This window comes from Scophthalmus maximus, chromosome 12 (genome assembly GCF_022379125.1).
Source record: "Scophthalmus maximus strain ysfricsl-2021 chromosome 12, ASM2237912v1, whole genome shotgun sequence".
NCBI classification, from domain to species: Eukaryota; Metazoa; Chordata; class Actinopteri; order Pleuronectiformes; family Scophthalmidae; genus Scophthalmus; species Scophthalmus maximus.
The window spans coordinates 2,987,326-3,013,157 of record NC_061526.1 but is presented as its reverse complement, the minus strand read 5'-3'; the positions used below and the strand labels follow the sequence as shown (position 1 = coordinate 3,013,157).

The following is a 25,832-nucleotide window of genomic DNA, read 5'->3' as shown; positions in this document are numbered from 1 at the left end:
CTTTGGGGACAAATCTTCTGAACTGGCAAAAAAAAACAAAAAAAAAAACTATCGCATCTTCAATGATGCATAAGGGATTATTTATCTTGAAGTAAGAAACAGTTCAAGCAAATTGTAGTAAATTACGTTTACATATGGCCCAAGGCAAGCAAAATCTCAAAGGCTTTTACACGGGGTGCAACATCATCCAGGAACTGAGCTGTCAAAGAACTCTGCAGATCGAGCATTTAGGGGAAAAGCATCAATAATACAATGTTTGTGCTGCATGCGAAGAGTTTGACACTCGTAATCGGTGCAATCACTCTTCCTTACATTGGTCAGACAACTTTTGAGAAAGTTTCACGGCTTTGAAAGAAAAGAAAAAAAAACTGGTCCTAAATAAGCCATTTGATTGAAACATGCAAGTGGATGACAGACAGCACCCCTGTAATGACGAATCCATGAGCCCACCACAGGAATGATTGTGACAGACTTCTCAAATCGACTTGATGGGTTATGACACTTTGACCAATGATGCTGCTAAGCACAATTAGCATTACTCATCGTGACAGGATCCAGATATCCAGTCAACACGGCGCATGAACGAGCCATTTGTTTTTGCTGCTACTCGCGTTCACTGACACTCATTTGAACACATTAATTGGCAACACACCACACACTTGCAAATCCCAGCAGAGGGGAAAGAACGATGGAGCTTTTTTTTGTTTTTTGCAGGGCAGCAACATGCAAATGCAGATTTCAAACTGTCAGTCAAACTGCCCCTGATGCCTGGAGGGAAATTAGCACTTCAGTGTTAACAAAATAGCAAAAGGGGGACCAGCTCCTGTGCAGCTGTAATAAACTGCTGCACCTTATTCAATCATCCTCCGCAAACAGTGAATATATTTGATCCATTTTTTTTCTTCCCTCTTTCATGAGAAGCCACATGCAACATCAACCAACTGACAAGACAGCAGTCAGGACAGAGTAGTGGTGTGTTGCACTTTTTCTTCTCCTCTGTAACGATGTATTGACACAATAAAAGTTAATAACTGTGAAAGTTAATAAATTGGTCGCCAGACGAAGAGAAATCTGCAAAGCACAGCATCTTCCCCCTGTGATATAGCTCCAGGAGACAGTCACCTCATGTTTGTGCACCGCATGAGTAACAAATACAAGTAAACCCGCCATCACTCCATAAAGGCGTGATTCACATACTCAGAACACAGAGGTGAAGCGTCTTTCCATCCAGCAAGCACTTCCTTTTAATTAATCACTACTTCAATTCATTAAGTGCATAGCTGTGGCAAGAAAAAAAGAAAGAAATGGGAAGTGGGAATCGGAAGAAAGTCTTATGGTAAAAACCACTTTGTGTGCAAACTGTTTCATAGGAAAAAGAAATCTGTGACTCCCTTAAGTGTTACAATAGCAGTTTTGTATTAAAATTCGTCAGATTTAATTTGGTCATTTGTATTGTTTATAAAAAATACAGAATGTTTTGCGGGGGGTACAACTCTGAGCTAATTCTAGTCATTTTCAAATTGTCCTTTCCTAAGTGTAAACAGAGCAGAGATAGTGTGTGTCCTGCTTCCTATCGGCAAAGTGGCATTTTGTCAGACGGTCCAAGCCGGAGGTGAGTCTGTGGAGCCAGCAGCTGTCGAGGCAGTGGCTCCTGACAGTGAGCTGGGCTTTGTTCAGCTCCCGTCATGTCTGACATCGTTTTGCCATTTCCTCTCCTTTCATTGCCTCCTGCCTCCTCCCGCTCGTTCTCCCTCCTTCCGGTAGCCCACCCACAATGTGCCGGCATCACAGAAGGGAACATTTCAGCCAAGACTAATGCACCTTGGCCCCCACCTACTGTATGTTGCCTCCTAGGCTAAAATGAACACAATCCCTGTCACACACACACCATGCGCACGCACACAGGCATGACTCAACATGCCCCTATAGTAACACATGCCCTGATAGTAATTGAGGTCAAAGAAAAGAAACAACAGGCTGATTTTCGCCTTGTGCGATGGGAGAGAGGTCTCTCCCTCACTCGTCTTTTCCCACATAGCATCAAATGGAATTGCCTAACAGCACACTGGAGGCAAAAGCCAGGCTACGTTTAGCACGGAAAGCGGAGACAAACTGCAGTGCAAGCTCACTTATCTGAAGCTCTCCAGAAACGGACGTAGTTCAGTATTCAGACAAGATAAAGTACACATAACCAGGTAATTGATATGAATAAAAAAAATCATGCTTGCTTTCGAGAACATCCTGACGTAGCTGTTTCGGTGCCCGCAGATTCAAGTTACTTTTGTTGATCTGATATTGTCGCAGGACATTTTCTTTCCAAAAGTATCGTTGCTAAAATACAGTACCTCCTTATTCCAGTCTCCCACGGAGGGATCATCTTTTTTTCCATTTCCAAAACCTTTGCGCATACATAATACAGTATAGCAGTGTGGTGGGGGAATTTAATCATTTCATTAAGTAAAAGAAGTGACACCACTATGGAAAAATGGGTGGGTTTCAGACGATGTACCTTCCTCGCAGAAAATGTAAACATGACATAGTAAACCTCTTTTCTCTTTCTTAACTTTAGGAAGCAACAAATATGTGGATATAAATGTCATTGCCATAGCAACCCAAAGAAATAAAAAAGCTCTTTGTAGTACTATCAAATTAAATACATGACAAACCAATGACAATAACACTTAGAGAATCCTTTATGTTGTAATGAATAAAAACAAGGCAATATCATTGTCTGAATAGATCCCTGGGGCTCTACTTATTATAGCTTTATTAATAACACATTAGGATGAACATGCTGGCAATCAGTTTCACATCTTGCCAGCTGTCACAGCCATACTGATAAATGATAACTTTGTGCCATGGAACATTATTTTTGTACCTGTTGATTGTTATGATAACAAAAAAAAGGCATGTTATCAATCGAAAATGGCTAAATTAACCCAACTTCTCACTCCACTCCACATCAATTGTACTTGCAATAGCCCATAATTAGTTAGAGGATGGTATTTTTGTACTTGAAACAGTAACACAATATATGTGCAGCAGCATATTGGTTGTTGATGAAATCTTGAGATGAAATTTCCTTTTCTGTGCTTCATTTAAGCTGTAAATAGAAAAAAATATCTGGCCTTGTTTTGGAATTTGGGGTTGAAGACAAACTAAAGCTAGCTCTCACGTTGTCCTTGTGTGAATGTGTTTGCACTCCATTCTATCAAAAGCATCCCTGCACAAGGACCAAAACATTGTAATGATTTGTCTTCTGCAGCAGAGCGTTTTAAAAAAAATAAAACCAATTCTCTTCCCCACACTCCTGCAACTGTAATTTCTTTTACTGCAGTGTAATATCCGAGGGGCAAAAAGCATGAATTAATACCAATTAAAGCCCTGTGCTGTAATGTTTACTTACATAATGAAGAACCAAAAATTATTTAAGTGACAAAATTGAAATATAATTTCATGCATGTTCATCTGTTTTGTTTAACACAAACATACCTTCATGTTTTTTTTCTCAAAATTCACACATTCATAGTATCAAGTAATGGAAAAAATATTAATTTCTAATCACATATGCAGTGTATATGTAGTACTAGACTCTTAATCAGGTGTTATTGCAGCTATCCCTGATGTCTTCACACATGCATTAGATGATAGAACTGCTATCTATACACTATACATGCACACATTGAATCCCTATGAGACATAATTCAAAGGTGTTAGAATATGTACAAATAATAGAAGGTTGAAGTGGGGGAACAGTTAAGGGGGGGTTTGCCCTATATATTGTACGAACCCAAAGGGTGGTGAAATTTGATGCACCGGGTGGCATCAACAGATTAAAGGCCGTCTGTATCTGTGCTTTACTGCAATCGGCTTCTTTTGTTACCTCCGATGTGGTTTGTTCTTTCTTACATGTGTGTGCATGTTCCCACTTTAATACATTATGCATTGGATGGGGGAGTTTCTCCCTGGGGAATATTGCCTTCTAGTGCATACCCCACACATACAAAATGTGACACTGTTGAAGGTAAAGGCTTTTTTGTACTTTTTTAAAAATCAGACCCACATGCTTGTTGTTTTCACGTCCTCCTGCCTGAGCTGCAGCACTGATTCACTCCCGTGTCAATCACCTCCCTGTGCCCCAGCCTGTTCTCTGAGATGGGAAAAGCCATATAATTTACCATATTGGTGGTTCCATAATGTAGTGCGAGGCTACGAGATGAGAGGATGGGCCAAGGAACTAATTGTGTTAGGTCGAAGCTAAACTAAATGGTTAGCACTGACAGAGAGGGACAAGAAATTGGAGCAAACGAAAAAGAGAAGATGGGCAAGTAATCTGTGAGTAACACTGCGATAAAGGTGGATGAATAGAAAATACATGATAAGAGTGAAACAAAAGGTTGCAAGGAGTAGAGAGTGAGTAAAAAGGTGTCGAGACAAAAACCTGTGAAACAAATCTGAAAAAACGATGATTTCTCAACCACCCACAGGGTGAAAAGAAAAGTCATTCCATATGCGTGCAATCAAGGCAGTACTGCTGGAATTAGCCTGGGTGGCTATGCTCGATCTGAGACACGCGGCTACGCTCATCTCCTTTGATCGTCTTTCCTCCCCGCAGTCGAAGTGACAGGTATCAGATATGGAGTTATTGTGTGGACATAATGAGTGGTGAATTTGTATGAAGCAACATGTGCGTGGCGCGCACGCATCAAAATCAACTGGCCGCAGCACTGAACATGTGGCATGTTCAAATTCGACAACAAGCCCAAGAGGCATGAAATAGGAAGGAGCGCAAGGTTTCCGGCCAAACGTGCCGCACATGGATTCACACAAGCAAGTGTAGGGCGCTGATGCCAGATACAATAGGACTGCGCTGCGGCAGAAGGTCACAAGTTCCCCCTAAAAAAAGCATACAGAGCCATCTTAAATGGTCCCGCAACCACCAGTCATCAAGTCATCAACTGAGCCATTCCGATTTGTTGCTCAAAGATCAGCAACAGGATGGATAACCCCTTTGAATACTTGGCTTGGTTTTCACTCCATTACCTTGAGACTTAAGGCACAGTCAGTAGAACTTCCATTTAATCTCAGAAATTCCATCTCCGAGCCCGTAATTTCCAACCATGCTCCAGGACCCAAATCATTTAGAATTTTTCCCTGGAGGTCCAAACATTTTTGATTCATGAAAAATTTCTATATATGCATTAATGGAGGAAAATGTCTATGTATGCCCCATTGACAGAAGTACCATGTTGAAGGGGGATTTAATTACTTAGCTTGACATGGGCAATGTGTCACAGGGGGATGCATCGCCTCATTTGACCCACTGCTTCCAGTGATGAAAACCAGCAGTGTAATGTTGCAATGAATTTGAATTAAGTCTTTTTTAAAATTTGCACCGATTGCTGCAGAATGTGCATAACTATATCTGATTTGACTCATTTATGACAAGCCAAAAACAAAGGGGTGAATTCGGACATCCCAGTGGTGATCTTCACCAAGACCCCAGTACAAAATACTCACCAGTGTATGCATAGTGCTAACATGCAGCTGAGAAGCATCTGCAGTGGGCCTATAAAAAATGGCATGCCATATTGTTGGATGCTGCCGCCTGCTGCGGAATGACATCGCTCACTCTGCCTCTCCAGTTTCAACCCTTTCCTCAGTCCATCTCGCAGCAGAGAAAGGAGTGTATTATCACGGTGAAAAAGGATCGCCTTCTAATCCACCCCCCTCCTCCTCCCCCTCCTCCCGCCGCCACCAGACGAGGGGCAGTGATCACAGAGGCATGGTGCGTGTGCGTGTGTGTGTGTTTACTTGCAAGTGTTAATGTGTGTGGAGAGAGGGAGGCGAGAGGCGTGTACCACTGGGGAATGTGCACCTGTAATTTTTCCCATTTGACACAGTTGGTCTTTTGTCGGATCTCAGGCATAGGGAGATGTCTGTGAAAGTTATGACTCCTGCCCTCAACCCCCACCTCCCTAAAAAGACATCTTCACTACGGTATTCTCCATCTCAGTTGAGAATAGTCCACACGCACGCACGCACGCACGCGCACACACACACACACACACACACACACACACACACACACACACACACACACACACACACACACACACACACACACAAGAGCCATTAGATGTAAACAAAGCCTGTAACAAGCTGCAGATCCATATGGGAGAAGACAAACAAAACGGCCATTAGGAAGAATGAGCAAGACCGTATTGAACATTCAAATTTATTTATGGCTTTCACAACCTGTCAACACGTCCCCTCAACTGAACAACCACATAAGTCATTTATTCCTCCCCTCTGATATGAGCTAATGTAATAAACGCGTGGTTGGATTAAAAAAAAGATGGGAAGTGATCAGCCGTCTCGTGTGTGTGTGTGTGTGTGTGTGTGTGTGTGTGTGTGTGTGTGTGTGTAAGCCTTGTGTTTTGTTCAACCCATCCATTCCGACTTCTTCCGTAGACGGACTTTGTGACTCTATATACTATGTCACCGGACTTCCCCTTTTTGCTCCCATCATAATTACTACAGCCGCTGAAGGTTGCCTAACAATAAAAAGTAACTATGGGTCATAATAGGCTGCTTGCACAGGCGACCTGTGGGGTTGTGTTTTATGGGAGGACACTCTCCAAGATGTTGATGGAATATCGCAGACTGTACTCACTGCTATTTTAATTCTGTTCTGCTTTTCAGAGTTATATCGTATACTCAGACAAAATATAGCGAACAATTTTAGGAGGAAAGCCGGATTGATACAAAGCCTGGAAATTGCATTCACAGAACCAAAACATTCAATATAATAAAAAAGACAGGGCAGAGGTCTGAAAAAGCAGAAATGTATGTTTTTGTGTTTTGCTGAGGATATAGTTATGTAGTGCTGCAGCTAACAACTAATGTAATTATCAATTAAATCGCCAATTTCAATTACTTAAACTGATGCTCAATTGTTCCTCAGTTTCACACTTGCTTTAGCATTGCCAGACCTTAAAGACAACCTGCTTGGCTCATATTTTCATAGTTGCGTCCATCATTTCTCTTTATGGTTATACTTCAGTTTAAACTATAAAGTTCAGTGCTGAAATCAGGAAATATGGCAACACTGTAAAACAATAAGTCCATTGGACCAGGAACCACCAGAAGTCAAAGACTCGTACAGCAAAACTCTCTGCCAAAGAAGCGAAACTTATTTGGATGAAAAAACAATGGCAAACGGTAAAATAGTTTGAGTGCCTGTAGTAAACATTCATCACTGTGTATAGACCACCTCCTTCTTAGTTTGATGTTGATCTTCCATGCACATTTTCTCTTATGCAATTAGTAATTATGACCAACATTTTGGATGCACTCTCTTTCAGTTTTATGTAAAAATGAAGTACTTTCAATAAAGAGCTTGTTTAGAGCCCATCTGATCGTCCTGTTTCCGTGTTCCCAGGTCTCAGCTGCTACGTGGGCAGATACAACGTTATCACAACCGATTAAACTACAAAAATATCACTCAAGTTGTAATAAACCAGAATGATCCTTTAAGCAATGGGTCACAGGCTACGCCGGGGAGTATATTTGGTCAGGATATCAGTGATCCATGGTCTTTACTGACAACTCCTCCCATGGCTGACAGCTGTGGTGGCCAAGCAGTGACCCCCATAGTCTTGATGGTGTACATCTGCAGAGGATGTGGTGGTGGTGGGGGGAGGGGGGGCAGTAAGGAAGATTTGTGTTCTTGTGTGTGGGAGGGCTTCAGAGACTGAAGATAAAGGGAGTGTGTGTGTGTGTGTGTGTGTGTGTGTGTGTGTGTGTGTGTGTGTAATGTACATGCAGTGCATAAAATACCTAAACTACAGTGTATTTTCCATCCCGCGTAAAGAACTGCCTGACCCTGGCATCCTTCCAAAGGAGGAGGCCACGCTGCGAGCTACCATTACTCTTGTGCTATCCATTCCCCTCTCTCCTTCCTTTTATTTTAATGAGAGCACAATTAATAAGGAAATGGAACAGCTTCCCAAAGGAGACTGGTTCCCCAACAATGGAAGCCTTCTTTTGTCAATGGCTGTATTGAATTCCCCTTCGAGGCCACTGGGCCATACTGAGGGCCATCTCCAGTATCGCCCCACCTCCCCCACACCACCACCACCACCACCACCACCGCTCTATTGCTTGTTCCCTCTTCTTCTTATCTTCAAGGTCTCATGGGCTAGTCTGTGCCACAGTATCATTTGATCCCCCCCCACACCCACCCGTTTGGTTCCAAATGCGGACTTTAACAATACTACATATTGATTTGCTGTGGCAAAATCACCATTTAGTGTGCATGCTTGGTTTATTTAATGACAATGCTGAGGGAACAGAGAGCAGGGTCACAAACACCATCTTGCCCGTAATTGGCCTGCTGTATCTCTGGTGAACTTTGGTTGGTGAACAGTATTGGCTTTGTGATTAAAAAAACTCCCTGACAGCTCAATTGCTGCATGAGAAAAATAAATATTAAAAGATGCAATAACTGCACTCACCTTACTAAGCAAAATAACGTTATTTTTTTCTTCTGCAGTGTTTTAATGTCCCCACTTGCTCCCAAAACACTGAATAACAGCTAAAATACCACATGCATCAAACAATACAAGACTATCATCAAGATTTCTTGACAAAGTGCAAGTGAAAGCAAAGAGTCAGTTGTTTAGGTGCTCCCCCGAGGTTTACTTTCAGGTTTCAATGAAGTAAGTTCTCAATGTCACCAAACAATGCAGAAAACACAAGAACCTGATCAGTGGTCTGGTCTTGCATTAGCATTATTTAAAGGAATAGTCTTACATTTTGGGAAATACAGGAGACAACTGTTCCTCCCCATTTCCAGTCTTCCAAATCATCCACTGGTGGTAGCTTCATATTTAAAGAACAGAAATTAGAATGGTGTCGAAGAATTCATCCTTCTTACAGATAAAAAAGTAAAAAATATGAAATCCTAATCTTTGCTGAATCAAATTGTATAATATGTTACATAAATATCTACATAATATAATTGCAGTCTATTATCACTGATTTATCTCTAACCTTGGACTATGCAGACTACATTTTATCTGAGGGGAAGTTATACAAACATCTAATAGATAGAAAGCCCCTGAACCACCCACACACAAACGCACGCCGATAAAAACAAAACGTCAATGCACGTTATCAGTAGCATGTTGTTTAAAAGCAGAGAATCTAATCTGAATAATTGGCAAAATGCATATAGCCTAGCCCTCGAGGCAGGTATTGTAGTCATGTGCTGCAGCAGTAACAATTTATCATATGGGGGGGATACTACAGACAGCGTCACCATACTTCACTCACACCACAATTGTACCCTCACCCATGATTATAAAGCTGTCAGATTTGCATATACAACTTGAGTGTCGTACCGCCGCAAGATGTAATCATGTGCACAGTCTCACTGTGTCATCAGAATTCAAATGTGTCACGTGCAAACTCCTGCATGTATGTGGACACGTTGGATTTATTTTACAAGCGAGGGATAAAGAAAACAACATATGCTGCTAGTCTAAATTTCATAGTGTGGTCCGGGAAGGAGAAAGTAATTAATTTCACAAATTGACTGAAGCATAGGTCGCTGCATTTTCTCTCCGCGTGGTTTCTGTTTGCCCTGCCTGCCCCTCACATTCCACCCACACCCCAAAATTGCTGCCTGACCCCTGCTGCTATGCCGTGTCGGCATCCCTGTGGTATTGCACGCCCACCGTTTTTGTCCTGTGAGTTGGTGTGCGGGGGTTACTTTGCAATTCCTCCCTCCACCCTCCAGACACCACAAACACACGGCATGCCCTTCGAGCATGCACATTATGCGGGCTAATGTAAACTAACATCCACTGCCACTTGACCTTGCTGTCAATATCTGTCCTCATTAAACACCGTTCGGCCAGCTGCAAATCCACTTTAAATGGCATCATTCAGCGCTTACCAAATTATGCCCGTGCAACAGGGCTGAGTGGATGGGAAGTCCACAGTAATTCATTTATTTGGAAGACATACACAGGTCCAAGTACAGACACCTATAAAACATGCAGAGGTATTTAACCCCACCCTGCCATTCGTAATGTTGCTGTCACTCATTCCTCTGGGGTTTCAAGTTCTGACAGCAATTTGGCAATGTCAAGCAGTCACTATGGATGCCTTGGGCAGCAAAGGCCATTTCTTTATTCCCCATATCAAGCAGGTATTGATTTTTCACTCATTATAGAAGAACATAAAAAGTGAAGGGGATTTTGCAGCTCAATGCCAAATGCCACACACAAACTGTTGCTGGGCATAACGTGGAAGTACGAGCGGAAACTAAATACAAAGATAACTGGCTATTAAACCAGGTTTATTTACTTTAAATTCAAACCGAACAATTCTATTCGAATAAGGCCTCATGTACTGACAAAAGGAAAGCTACTAAAACTGGTAGTCAAAACGCGTGCGTCCCCATAACTGCAAAACTATTATCTATTTTCCAGAAGCCTTGTGTGGCGAATGGGAAAGCATAAACCATTCCTAGGAAAAAGAGACACATTTAAAAAAACAAACATTATATCATAGGCTTTGTTAACAATGTCATACAAACTAGAGCTGCAAAGGTTAATCGATCTGTAATCGATCACTTAATTCATTTAGTAAAACTATTTTTGATAAGCAATTAATCGGTTCAAGTAGTTTTTATGAAAAAAAAAGTTACAAATTCTATGATTTCAGCTTCTTAAATGTCAATATGTTCTGGTTCCGTTGCTCCACTGCGAGAGTAAACTAAATATCTTTTGTGTGTGGACAAAAAAATATCTTGTTGGGTTTTGGGGAAACACGATCTGTGTTTTTCACAATTTTACGACATTTAATGGAGCAAACAACTAATCGATTAATCGAGAAAAAAAATCGCCAGATTAATCAGTTATTTAAAAAAATAATAGTTAGTTGTGGCCCTAATCCAAACCATTTTCACAGTGATTCAAGTCAAGTAAAACTATCTTTTTCAGGTAATACACTCCTCTATTAATATATTAATATATTATATATATATTCACTTTTTTTTAAATGTATCACTGTTTACTCAGTGGCCTCTACACTGACTTCTGTCTGCCATCACATCAGGTGCCGCATTTTCATGCCAACACAGATCTAGTGCAGTGACCATGCACCAGGGACGCACTAATGTCAACAGGCGCCGGTTGATGTTTTCCTACCGGTGCCTGTTTAGTACCTCTGTGGCCTCGCCTTGACATTTATTGCACTACTATGTGCAACGCATTCCCCATTTCAAGCTCCAGTATGAGTAAGGTTGAACGAAATTTTTCAAATCCATTATCATATGCAAATGCCTCATCCCGTGTGAATGAGGTTGGAAATAACAGATTTTAGGCCACGCTTAGCGGCGTGAGCGATGGCAGTGTCGGTCCGTCCGCCGCTTTGTTCCAGACTGTCACTGAGCAATTATTGGACAGACTGCAGTGAGATCTTCTCCAGAGATTCATGGTCCCCAGACACTTTACACACTTACACACAACATGTTAGTGATCAACTGGGTTTTCTGTTTTTTCTCTAGTGGCAGGTCAGTTTTCAATTTTGACTCAATAATTGTAAATAATGACATTTTGTATTTTATGTTTTGTGGTAATTTGCAAACACTGTTGTGGTTATCAAATAATAGGTCTGTTTTGTTATTTTTTCTTTATGTCAAGTCTAGCTCGACACCTTACCATCAGTTATTGGTTGGAAATCTGCTGTAGTTTAGGTTGGTAAATAATGCAGAGCACTACACAAAATTTTCCCTATTGTGGCGCCCATTTCTGTAACTTTAAACCACCCACTCATACTTCACTTCACATTAAATAAGTCCTGTTTGTTTCTTATTGAGAATGTGGATGCACAGCACTAATCCTAGTTATTAAGCAATTTTTCTGTTTACCTTCACCAGAATGAAATAATGCAACTGTAATCATCCCTTCATTTCACCTTAATAAAACAGACACTGTTGACAGTTATTTGCTTAATTTAATGTAACATTTAAATGCATATAACCCCTTCACGGAAGTACTGTATCTGCCTGTACATTATGCCGCTGTAAATGAATGATTGACATCCGCCCACTCCAATGCCCACTTATTTTTAATGCTTCAAGAGGCACCTCCACATAACAACAAAACAGTACATGCCTCAGTAGGCTCTACAAAGAACTTTCTCCCGCTTTGAAATATGAGCTCAAATAAATCATTTGTTTAATTAATTAAGCAAATTAGGCAAATCCAAGGATGCCTTGGCGGATGGAGTCCGTGCCCTGGCACGAGGAGATTAATTAAGTGGATCCGCTACGGGGACAATGAGACTGACGTTAGAGTTTAATGCCCTTGTTTGTTTTGATAAAGCTAACCTTAGCACATTGGTGCTTATACCTCAACGTGAGCTGCAGAGGGTGTTTGTAAGGTGCTCGTTGGCTTGTATTCAACTTCGCTTTGTGAGCTGTGCAAGAGAGTACATGGGTATATGAACTAGAGAAAGGGCGAATCAAAGAAAAGCGAATGACATTTGTTCATTGCTTTACACCGCGTCTTTCTTTTGCACAATTGCCATTTTCTTCACAGTTTTTGCTGAGAGCTGCACAAACTGACAAAGACACACATATGCTGAACAGATGCATCTGGCACACATCTGCCTCACGGTCTCAACCATCCCTCATTCCGTACCTACCCCCCATGGCAGGACAATATCTGCTTCCAGGCTTGATGTATGCACTTGTATCTGACCATGAAAAATATGCGTCAGTCTTCACGCTTTGGTCTCTCGGATTGGTCCACGAGCTGTCATCTATTATAGCAGCTATGTCTCTGATTCCATGGGGTGGTATTAAGCGGAATGAATATAAAAATCCTTCCTTGAGCATTTTACATGCACAGAAACGCATGATTTATGTGCTGCCCAGGCATGGCCGCAGTGTTCGGGGCATTGCTTCCCTATTGTTATTCAGTGATACCAAATCAATGACAAGAATGCGTTTTACTTATTTTTCGACCCAGTGAAAGCATCTGTGATGGAATTTTTTATTAGTTAAAGACTTTTTCGCTATACACACACACACACACACACAAATGACATTCAAGTCCATACACTAGCACAAACAAAACGCACACACAACTCCACCCACACACGACCACACATCCCCATCGCTCCTTAAGCTGCATTCCGTCATTGACTTTTTTTTTATCCCGCTGCTGTGATGCTTGTCCAGAAATATTTCTCATTTTCTCCAGACAAGTGTAAAGTGTCAGACAGTTGGCGACGTGTTGACATACAAATAAAGACGAGGAAGGGCAGACTGTGTGCACCTCAGTTTCGCAGGCTTTTAGCTTAGCGGTTTGTGCAAAATGGGTGCGTTTTTTTCCGCACAAACAATGTGTTATGATGATTACATGTTAATCTTGGCATGTGTGTCCACAGAAACAGTGCTAGTCCCTGTGTTTGACTCCATTCATCCGTGCACATGGGTGTGCATGCCTGAGCCTGACTGTATATAGACAAAAGGGACTACAGATCCCAAAGTAGGCCAGCATCCCCTGGAGTACACATTTCCAACATTCTCAGGGAGAAACATGCACAATGACATTGTGGGGAATATTCCCAGTAAAGCTTCCCCAGCTGCAGAATAATTCACCGGCAACATCTGGCCGAGGCTGCTTATAGCATCGGTGGTTGGGTGTTAAATGGTTGCGTTTTTTTTAGTAAAACTGCAAATTATTTATTTGAGATGTCAACCACTTAATCTACTGTTCTTACAGGCCCAAAATGGTTAAAAAAAATCCTTTGGGGCATTAGTTACAGCATGAAAAACCATAGAAACTACATGGTTTGTCAGTTTGATGTCACCTGTTCCTCTGGGATCGGTGAGTGATTGATTATTGAGGAAGGAGTAACAAAGCAGGATGGTGATTTAAAGGTCTTGTGCAGGTGCTTTAGCCCATGTATGACAAATCATGCATGCGCTGCAAATGGCCCTTTTCCAGCTTTTATGATTGATGATTGTTTTTTTTCCCTTTACATCTGCATACCACACTGACATGGACTAAAATCAATTGCAGCCTGGAACGTAGGAAAATGCACTCCCCAAACCAGAAAAATATAGCATACTATATATAGCATGTTTGAAGAAGGTATTACAGCAGGAATTTTGAAATACAGATTTGTCGTAAATGGACTAAAAATGCACAAAGACAACTGGAGTCTTTTTAAATAAACTGACGGACTCAAGGTGTCGACACCGGGCACATTTCAGCTGCATTCCTCAGACGTCTATCTTTGTTAAAGCACTTCAAAACCATCCCCCTCATGACACTTTGTAGTTGGTTGCTTGTCCTACAGTAACCGTTTGTCCAACCAACGGAGCATCGATAAGCATTGCTCGAATCCCAGGGTATACTTAAATGCTTTTTGATCCAATGGTGTTTGCGGACAATAGATTTCTAGTTAAAAGACTGTGTACACTTCTTAAGGACAATGTCTGGAATCGAGGGCTTGAACGCCCTCACAGACACACAGAGTATTTACATGGGTCGGGTCGAGAGATGATTACATGCTGTGTGATTGACACATCTGTTGTAGACAGCACTTTAGACTGAACGCTGATCAAATACAAGGTCAAAAGGTTAAAACAATAACCAAGGAGCAATAGCACTGTCTACACACAGGCTGCGCTGTGCATTGATATGCTTCACCAAACTGTGAATGTTTTTCTGTGCTAACGGTGGTCCTGGAGACACCGACTGCAGTGGTACACACCACATAGGCTTTGTGGCTTTTATAAGTCTGTTTAACACAATTGTGCAAGATACAAACAAAACTACACGTGTGTAGTTGACATCAAAATGAATGGTGAATTTGAAAGTGGTTCTGATGGGATTCATCAAGTAATAATGTAGTAATGAATACTGAGCAGTCATGGGTCAGAGCATGTCACCCATACAAATATTGAACCAACCAAATTACCAGCAACCGCTTTGTCAGTTGGAACCATTAGTGAAATATAATGAATACAATTTATATACCTTTCTTTTGGCAAAAAATGTTTTTTGAAGAAAGTGCACATAACCGAAGTAGACTGTACATAAAAAAGGAGGTAGACTCCGGGTTCTGAAAGTTCTTAGGCACTTCACATTTTGTTAAGTGCCTAAAAGCTGTATTAATAGCTATACTAATAGCTGCGACTCCACAACTTGCAAAAGCAAAGTCTGTTACTATAGAAGTCTATGAGAAAATGACTACTTCTTGCTTAATTTACAACGTCTGTAAACATTTTCCTGAGGAGATAATGGTCTCAATCTCTTGTTTCAAGTCTTCTTTAATACAGAATGATGTTCATTTTGTAAATTATGGTCCCATTTAGAGTAAAATAGATGACAAAACACGGGACGCATTGCAGCGTGTATACCATGTGATTGACAGCTCGTACCGTCCAATGGGTGGGACGTACAGTAGACGAGCTCGCTCCTCCAAATATGCTTACTTCTGCTTTGACACTAGCCAAAATGCTTAGCTCAATGCTTCAAAACGGCAGCTCACAAACCAATGGCTGACGTAATAGTGGGTTGCTACTTGATACCGACTTTTAAACAGGCGGTCAGTGCGTAATTAGAATTAAATCTGCAGCCTCGTAATGCCTCAGCCTCTGGACAATCGAGCTCTGTAAAGACAGATGCATGACATATAGCTGTCCGCTGACCTCTTTCTACTGAGCTTTAACGCAAAGCTAACAATGAAGTGTGCTTTCATTAGCACCAGATGGTGAAGCCAGCCGCCACTGCGTTCTGCAGATATCACAGCACAAAAACAATTCAATTAGCTTCAAATCTCCCATTAATGGTTTTAGCCATATCAAATTAACATTTTATGGGCCATCCACTCCCTCCACTCCTCACATTGAAACTCGAGTTGATTGTGACCAACTGCCCCCATCCACACACACGAACACACACGAACACACACACACGAACACACACACACACACACACACACACACACACACACACACACACACACACACACACACACACACACACACACACACACACACACACACACACACACACACACACACACACACACACACACACACACACAACCCAACCCAACCCAACCCAACCCAACCACCACCCCACCACCATTGAATTCTTTTAATCTAAATTTAAATGACTTCATTTAAATTGCCTCTGAAACAATTCACTGAAGGCCAAAGGGAAACACTGCCAAACTACAGCGGTTTCCGTTCACCGAGATGTGGCAAACGAAAGACTTCATGAATTAATCTTAAAAACCTAATGCGTGAAATGATAAAATAAGCCCTTTTTTTCTTCTTCCTCCCAGTGTAATTCTCACTATCCAAAACATACACCACAGAGCCAAACCAGTGTTAATGATTCTTTGAAAGTAATTTCAGGTTCATTTCCTATTGCATGGAGATCAAGCGATGGAGCCAGGAGAAAAGAGGGACAGATATAAAAAAAATAGATGGAAAATAACAGACAAAGAAAGCCAAGACGAAAAGTTTACAGAAAAAATGAGTTTCAGGGAGTTTATTGCAAAAAAAAAAAAAAAGAGAGAAAGAAAGAAAAAAGTGCTAATTAGAGAGCGGAGCAAGGTAGACGGCGGAAACGAGACAAACAAAGTCAGAGGCTTTAATCGCAGTTGGCTGACAGAAGCTGGCACTTGAGTAGCAAAAGGATGAAATTCTGATATGGCTTCAAACCATCCCAATCACAAATTCAAGAGGTATGTCTGGTGCCCACATCTGCACATCCACATAACACAAACACACACGCCTGCTCTAATGAGCCAAACTCACCCAGAGCGGCTGGTGCAAAGAGGCTGGCGAGAACTAGCAGGCGTGCGGTCCACATGGCCTCCTCCTCTTACCGCCCCCTGCTGAAATTCACAGTTGAGTTCAGTGCTCAGTCTTTTTGTGGCAAGTGCCCGAATCGGGTGCTTCCTTTATGACACGGTTCCCTCCACTGCGACAGTCTTCCCACAAGACCACAGGTCCTGTTGCACTGGTGCCAGATGCCTTCCAAAACCTGCATTCAATGAAAAAAAAAAAACAACATACACGTTAGCTTAACAGATGACTCTTCTTTTCTCTTGCAGAAATGATAAGAGTGCGTCTTTTCCACTAAGAGACAACAGATGGACGCACCATGGTTTTATCATCCTTGTGCACAGTCCTCATGGCATTGTGGGTTTCAAGTTGTCATAAAGTTGTTCAATCTCCAGTCAGTCTGAACTCATACCGGGGTGTGATCAACCAAACACTGAGACCGTGCGAACCATAAAATGTATTTTTGGATATTCTGTTGTTGTCTGCTCATCGAAGTGTTAACTCCCCCACCTTACCAACAAATCACTCCCACAGAGAGACAAGGAGTGAGCAATGAAGCACACACTGCTTAGGGCCTTGGCGGACGACTATGTGCGTGCACGTTGTGTAGCTTGTTGCACGCACATATGTGGTCCAGACCTTGTGTGTTTTCTTGCGAGGCCTGATGGTAATTGACATAAGAAACGCGGTGGTGTTTTCTCTTTCCTGCGGGCATGTGCCGCAACTTCACAGTTTGAGTTTTTACACCTGTTAAGAAGCAACTACTGTGCTCGGAGGCTTTACTCCAAAATTCCAGTGAACTAAAGTGGCTAACCAGATACAGAGATGAATGAGCTAGAGCTGCCCCTGACCTCCACTACAACCCAAGGGAGTACCGTCATCAGTGACCTGCTGACACCAAATGAAGTCATCGCTGAACTATTGCAAGTTAACAGAGTAAGCTGCAAACAGCCAATGTGATTTAAATGCTGTCGGCTTGTGACTGCTGTGAAATTAACTTAACACTTGTGATGTATAAAGACTCAAAAATCAGGTGCGTGAAAATTTGCAACATCCCACAATTGAAGTGTTAATACAACAAAAAAAAACTGATAGAGGAGGATGAAAGATTTTATGATCTCTATTCTGATGAGATTTCTGGGTTCATCCTCATCAAACCGGTATCATGATATTAAGGTTAAGTCCGCTTTAATGCTTAGGCCACCCGACCCTTTTTATTATCCACTATCAGCCATGATCTGCTGCAGACAATATAATCTCTGCAAAATGATACAAGCCAAAGAGCACACACAATGCAGCCATCCTCTACACAAGCATTATCCTTGCGTATGAGGCGTTCCACATTCCATACTGAGTTAATTCCATTGTGGGATGCTGGAAAACCTGGTTACAAAACGTCCAAACACGAGCACTACGTCAAAGGACACTTGGGAGGCAGATTGGCATCAAAACTCTTCCAATTTCAGAGCATGCTTTGGGAGAGGGGACATTTCCCTTGTCTTAATCTAGCTCTTAATCCCAATTCAAAAATCCTAGATTAGACTAATCAGATTTTTTTTGAGTAGAAATTAATGGGTTTAAGAGAAGGGCAGCAAGACTATCCGTCTCTTGCATAATCAGACAATTTGGATAATATCAGGAAGTTAAAGGTCAGTGTCCTCATGAGCAAAGTTCAGGATTGGACAAAATGGGATTTTGAACAACTCATCTAAACCACAGCTCCTGTATTGTTGACTTCATTCATTGTGTGCATATAAATATATATATAATGACAGACCTTTTGAGATTTTAATATAGAAACTTGATCAAAGACATCTCCTCATGAGTAAATAAAGCTTTTGAAAAAACGCTCTGACAGCTGCCGGAGAGATAAATTGAATATGACATTCATCAGATACCGTGACGCCCTTTACAAGAAAAAAATACATTACTCCCAAAATAATCACATTCAAATACACTGTCCAAGCAGGAAATTTGACCTGAGGTCTATACTGTAGGACCATTTTTTAAATATGTAGCAGGGCTACAGACAGAAAATGAGGCACAGGCACAAGAAAATATTGAAGAAATACATCAGACAAGGCAAATGTCGTTAAGTTCAGGGGTGTGACTGTTGGCATATGTTTTTTTTCACCACCCAAACAGTAGCAGGAGACGGATGCTGCTTCCGTAGCAGAAGACAATGAGAATCTATACCTCCCTGTGTGCAATCTGCATGTAAGTATATGATTGTGTGTGTGCGTGGGTGTTTGCCATATCTCACAGCCCAACAGTGTGCCCAAAGCAGCAACTACTTGCACAGGTGTTATTTAGACATATCACATAAAATGAAAAAAACACTTAACTATCACAGTTTGTTAATTTGCTCTCAAAAAACATGTGGGCTTAGGTACAGGAACTGTTAACAACCGCCAAAAAAACACATCAGAAAAGACATATTTATGAGAAGAGTTTGGACCCAGTTCAATGAGGGAAGGAGGAGGAAAAAGAAGGAAAAAAAAAAGGAAAGATAAAGTGGTAGTCCAGCATTGCCAACTCGTCTTGTATTCCAGAAGGAGCCTTATGATACATTATGGTGCTGACGTTTCAAGGGTACTTGTTCTGAGGGGGATTTAGGATAACTCCCTTAGATAAGCTGGCCAACATTTAGCAGGCCTAGCCGCGACAGCAGCGTCTGTTCTAAGCCACATCAAAGAGACTTCTTCATTACTGACTTGCTGTTTCCTGCTGAACAACATTTTCTAATCAGTGATGTTGTTGTTTTTGTGATCACGCGTGGGCCAACGGGTCCAGATGACACCTGACAGTTTTAATTAATTGGCTTTTTCTATGTAGTTAAAGCAACAAAAAACTGGGTGATGTAGACAGTAAGAACAGCGGTTGACGAGGGGGAAACATGCTGTCTGGAAGCGATCATGTGACTGGGAGAATAAGACGAATGAGAAGCGAAGAGGGTTAAGGGAAATGGAAGCCATTAGATTGATTCAAGGTGGATCCAAAATTAAGGCTGGGGCAATGGGCTTATATGGAATTCAGGAAAAGAAAAAAATGCCAAGGCAAGTAACCAGGATTTTTTTTAGACGTGTAAAAAGTATTCCTGTATTCATCACTTTCGTGATTAATTTGAGGCAATATGGGCAGTAACAAAAACACCTTCCTGGACAGGTGTTGCAGATGTTCACAGTTAATACTTCATAGTCAAAAGCTCCAAAACAAGGTTATTTACGACTGAACCTCCCACTGTTATGAAATTGATAACACTTTCTTGCCTATCCGAGTGTCATGATATTGGGTGAGAGTCAAATGTGCGATGTTGTTATGAAGCATGCTGTGTGACTCGGCTTTGTCAATGACACAACACCTGAAATTAAAAACTGCTCGAGGGAGGAAACAAAAACAACTAAATAGTCAAAAAGACGTTTTCTGGGATTTGGTTTACCTTACCTCTCCTTACTATATTATGATTTGTTCAATTTCAAGCCATAAAACTAGTCCTGGGCTAACAGCATTAAAAAAATAATAATATCTGGCTTTAAACTAAGAGAGCTTTGCCAGAGTAAAAGACTGTATCCCAGTAGCTTTACATGCTCTTTTCATATAATTTTCATATTTAAATAAACAACAGTGTGTTTACATTTGAGTCGTTGTCGGTCTGAACCCTGTGTTAGCCTGAAAAAATAATATTAAAATATTTTAGAAGAACGAAGGGTCATAAGAAATCCTGTGATGGTTGGAAGCAATTTTTATTGTGCTATAACTGTTTGGCTCTTTTCATTGAGATGTTACATTCAAAGCATTAATCTGAATGCATGTTTACATTTCCAGAATATCACTGCATAATAGTTTACAAAAGATAGATCCCAATTGTACAGGGGAGGACGATATGAATTAAACAAATGTATGCCATCTTTATGGAACTTCTGGAAATCCAATTAAGAAACCATTTAGAAATAAAATAATCAGCTGTTAATATGCAAATGGTATTTACAAATAAACAAATGGTATTCTAAGTCGAGTATTTCCTCAATCCACCTAATTATTTGTTCTATGAAATTTCACAAAATAGTAAATATTTGCCTAATACAATCTCAATAATGTCATTTAATTTGTAAACTAATAAAAGGTTTGTCCAACCAACAAAAAAAACAATCACATGAAATTAAGAAAAGTAGAAAATACTGACATTTAATCAACTCATCAATCAATAGATTTGTCATTGTTATTATTTGTTTTGGCTTCATTAATATAATTGCCATCTAAAGGATTTAATTCCAAGCCTTTACTCTGCAGACATGCATTTTCATTTGGAATCTTTTTAGTGATATGGATTTCTTCTCATGCGGTGGTCTCATCTCTGTGATGCTAATATGAATGGGGAGATTGCCAACGCACTGATGCACATCACCACCTGAGGGCATTTCTCCATCTGTCACTTACTGACCTGAGGAAACCAAAGATGATTTCCATTAATCCAGAGGTGTCCCACACAATGCTAGTGGAACAAAGTGAAACTTGATCCTCGGCGTTATCTGATGGGGGCATACTAAGTATGATATTACTCGTCACGCCTGCTTCGAGCCCTCCCACGCAACACTATGTAATGAAGTGGGATTGTGTTGCCGGGTTAAGTACCATGTCTCCGATTTTAAACTGTTTCATGTCCAGATGCTTATCACACCAGCAGGGAGGACCTGGTAATTTTATGAGACAGAAAGTGTGTTCATGCAAATGAAGTGTCTCATATAAAATGAATATTAATTGAGCACACTGTCTGCATACAGTTTGATTTAATAGCACTCACTCGGAAATCTTAGGAGATGAGCTGAGATGATTAAAAACGAGATAAAGATTATTTTTTTCCACATGGTCGGGCTTCCAAACCTCGCTGACGGTTTAAAATTGAGCGGTCAATTTTGTGATTCTAAGCACAGCCGAACGGTCAAAATCATGCTTTTATAATGCGAGTTGAAAGGTGTGAAACACTGAAGGTTAATGGAAAGTGTTCTTTTAAGGCACTGTGCGCATCCCTGGAGCTTGACAACATGAGCAGCAAGGCATTCACTCATACAATTGGTTTTCCACCTGGGACCCCAACACAGCTAGCCAGTGACAGGCAGATAATAGCGCTAACTTTAGCCTGCACAGTCTCTGAATGGTTCTATATGATAGGCTTGTTGAGTGTGACTGATGGCTTGGGTTAAATAATGGGACAGACCCTCCTCCCCTACTTGCAAACAAAGGCATTGCAATACCTTTTGACAAACAAAAAAAAATTCCAAACTACAAGACAATGGAAACACAGTCCATTAGAGGAAATTACTTGTAAACACAATGAAAAAAAAAATGGCTGCAAAACAAATAAATTACCATTACAAATATTTAACAGTACACAGGCATACAAAAGGGATGGCGTACGTCCCCACGAGGGAGAGAAATAAAACCACATAGGCCTGAGTGGACGCTCAGTTGGGTGAATAAATGCAGATGGATGCATCATTTAAGGGCAGGGCAAATCTGCCTTGAGACAGTCCTCCATTATTATGCAAAGCTCAGACACTATCCATTTTCCATATCTTCCTTCATTCTTTCCTCTCTCAGCATATCTTGCCTAATGCAGCACAAATGGAGAGCAGACAAAAGAAAGAGAGGAAGAGGCGGGCTAATAGGCAGAACAGCAAAGACGATGGGGATGGACCGTCAAGACTAAGGGAAGGGAGGAATGCAAAAGACTGAGGGATGAGGATAAGAGGGTGGGAGGACAGACAGAAAGCAGAAATCAGCAAGATAAATGGGAACGTTGGATAGAATTGATTCACAGATGAATACAGTAAGAGACAGAGATGAAGATGTGAAGGGAAAAGGATATTGACTGATATTTGAAGGTCATGAATTGTAGAGTGAGCAAATCCAACCCACAATCTGCGCTTAAAATGCTATTGCTAAAGTGGCTCAGGTGGGAAAGATACCATGACAACCTTACCTGTTGGCCATTAATCACCTACCAGGAGGAATCAGCATGCTGTGCCCACAAACACTGCAAGTCATTATGTGACTGGGATTGATTTTGGATGTGAGCTTAAAGGCACTGCATTAGACAAACAATTTCTATTGCCACATCAGAAACGAAACAGACGGGGTACATGGAGCAAAAACACTGTGACCTAAAAGGAAGATTACCTGCATTGTTTGTTTGTTTTTTCTCGACAGCAGCATCAATATATTGTTGATGTATTATAGTGACGAGCAGTTTTCTGGGATACAGGTTGATAGCACTGGAAGGGTTATGAGTATGATGGATGGCACAACATTTTTAACATAATTTTTAGCCACGTTAGCAGCCTGGCAGTAGAGACAGCAGTGTCAGTCCAATGGTTTATCCACTACTTTGGTCTAGACTGAGATATCTCCACAACTTCTTGATGGATTGCAATGCGATTTAGTGTCTATGGAATAAATCATGATGACTTTGGTTATCCCCTGACATTTCCCACACTGCCACAATATGGCTTAAGTTAAAAAAAAATAACAATAAAATAGAAAAAAAAAAAATTCTTGACAACTATTGCATGAATCTCCATGAAATATGTTACAAAAGTATATGTAGCGCTCAGGAAAAAATTGTAATAACTTTTTCAGTTTCTCAGAAAAAAAGTTTGTCTACATTTCCATCATTAAAAAAAGGTTTAACATTACATCTGTTAAATACCTGCTAGCTTAAAACACAGTGCCTACAGTAAGTGCATTCTCACAGAGCAGCAAGCAAGGCTACATTTCCCTCTGGATCAACTCCATCTATAGACAGTGCAGAAGCTGTTGAAAATAATTACTGCGTGGCTAACAAAATGGCTCTGTAATACAAACCACTTTTCCAGTTCTCTACATGGACAACATATCGTCTCGAGCAAGTGCATCACAAGAGGATTAGCAGACTAAGAAAAAATTATGTATTTTTCTTTTTAAAATAGAGAGCTAAAGAGAAGAATTGAAAATGTGTTCCAGTTATCAGGGCTGACAATTAAGCCAGTTGCAATTGCATTATTCTAATCTACTTTGCTGTTACTGCTAAACATAACACCAACCACGAGCACAGTGGCTATGAGCTGCAAAGATGACAAAGAAACACAATACAGGCCACACCCTTTCACATCTGAAACAAAGACGGGCCAGGCCATTTTTCTAATTACTGCTATCACTTTTCACCACAACCTGAACTCCGTTGAGCCATGCTTGGAAGGCATCTGCACAGAAAACACCTCCATTTATTTTTGTTTTCATCTGTGTTTGACGTTTCAGGTCTCAATTTTCCTGCGTTTTGTACCCCCCCTAACTGCATTTGCATAATTTTCCAATAGACACTTCATTCCCTGCCAGATTTGAGAATGGAGAAAACAATCATACACACACACACACATACAAACAAACAACGACAAAGCAATTTCAGCGCAGCCTCTGAATCTGGGGTACAGCAAATTCCAATGTCAATAACACTGATCCCAATGGCAAATGCATTTCAATATCATTATCTGATGTGCACAGAATATAATGAAATCTTAAAACATGCCTTGCATAGCATCCCCAGCCAGGCAAATGTGATGCACATTTTCAACACGCGCATTGTGTATCAGGCCTGCATGCACTCAACACTGACTTGATTACAATGTTAATTCTGCCTTCCATCTGGTCCTGCATGTCTATGTTAGTGTTTTTGACCACAAATTGCTATGTGTGTCGAGGTGGAATAATGATTGTAGCATGAGAATTACTGGTGGCAAGAATGTGTTGTAAAAGGTCTGGAAATGAGAGGCATGACTGTGTCACAACCAACCACAGTGGTCACGACCACAGGGAATTGAAATGGGTTCCACCTGGACTCTTCTCAAAGCTCAATTAGAGGCAAAGCGGAAGAGGGGAGGGAGGGGTGCAGAAAGATGCAGTGGTTAGAACAGAAGGCAGGTGTGTGTACATACGCGTGTGTCCATCACTGTCCACTAAATGTAAAATTAATGCATATATAAATGAGGGGCCCCACATTAATCACTCTAGTTTCAATGAGATCATTTGACGCTTACATGACGACACTTTCCCAAATTTCCAGACACTTTCATAATAATGAGGAACTCCCTGTGTGGGACATGGGGACAGTATTATTTATGAACTTCCATGCCCATTTATTGCTCGGCCTGTTATTGTGTGAACTGTCCTGGCCCAATGTTCCTCAATTTGCAAACATATCAATATGAAAGTGTGATGCAGCAAATATATTTTGGTGCATTTTGTTACGAGACATTATTGATTCACTGGCGCCAAAGCTGAGATCCCATATTCTGATATCATTTCTTTGTTGAGTTTTTCTATCTTTGTGGTCCACGAAATAGAAAATGCTTAAAAAATAAAGTGAATAGACACAATCTAATCATGAGTATGGCTTTTAAAAAGTGATTTACAAATCCTTATAGTTGTGCCATGTATATTTCCAATGTGTCATGAGATATTGGGTCTTGTAATGTGAGTTACCAACTTATTATGCTGCTTTGACCTGAATGACGATGAAAAGTCACTTAAAATAGTCTATATAACAGACAGCATTGAAAAAAGGAGGGAAAATCGGTGCAAACACTTCAACTCCTCGACTTTTTCTTTGCAGAGCCAGACAATCTTACTCAGCTGGCGTTTAAAGGTAAATATTCATCCAAACATTGTTGACACGGGGGGGTCAAGGGTCATCATGGTGAATTGCTTTCTTGGTTGCCTTTTTGTTGTCAAGCAGCTTTTAGTAAATGCCGGCTGAAATGTGAGAGAGCTTCTCTTGTCGAGACCTCAGTGACCTGGTTTTGGAGTGATCGATCTACGGGCAAGAAGAAGCTTGTGAATGTCTCTACGAGCAACTTTTCAACTCGAATGGAAAAGTTGAGGAAGAACGTGGAGAATACTTCAAGGT

The 25,832-nt window shown here is 40.9% G+C and overlaps 1 protein-coding gene across 20 annotated transcripts in view; it reads right to left on the bottom strand.

Moving 5' to 3' along the window:
* Positions 1–25,832, bottom strand: part of LOC118288653 (adhesion G protein-coupled receptor L3-like) — a 192,960-nt gene that overhangs the window by 123,726 nt on the left and 43,402 nt on the right. For all 20 annotated transcript variants that reach the window (XM_035615117.2, XM_035615134.2, XM_035615195.2 and 17 more), the window contains exon 3: positions 16,865–17,093. In XM_035615117.2, coding sequence (XP_035471010.1) covers positions 16,865–16,919 — 55 coding nt within the window. In that variant the 5' untranslated portion in view covers positions 16,920–17,093. The remainder of the gene's footprint in view (positions 1–16,864; positions 17,094–25,832) is intronic.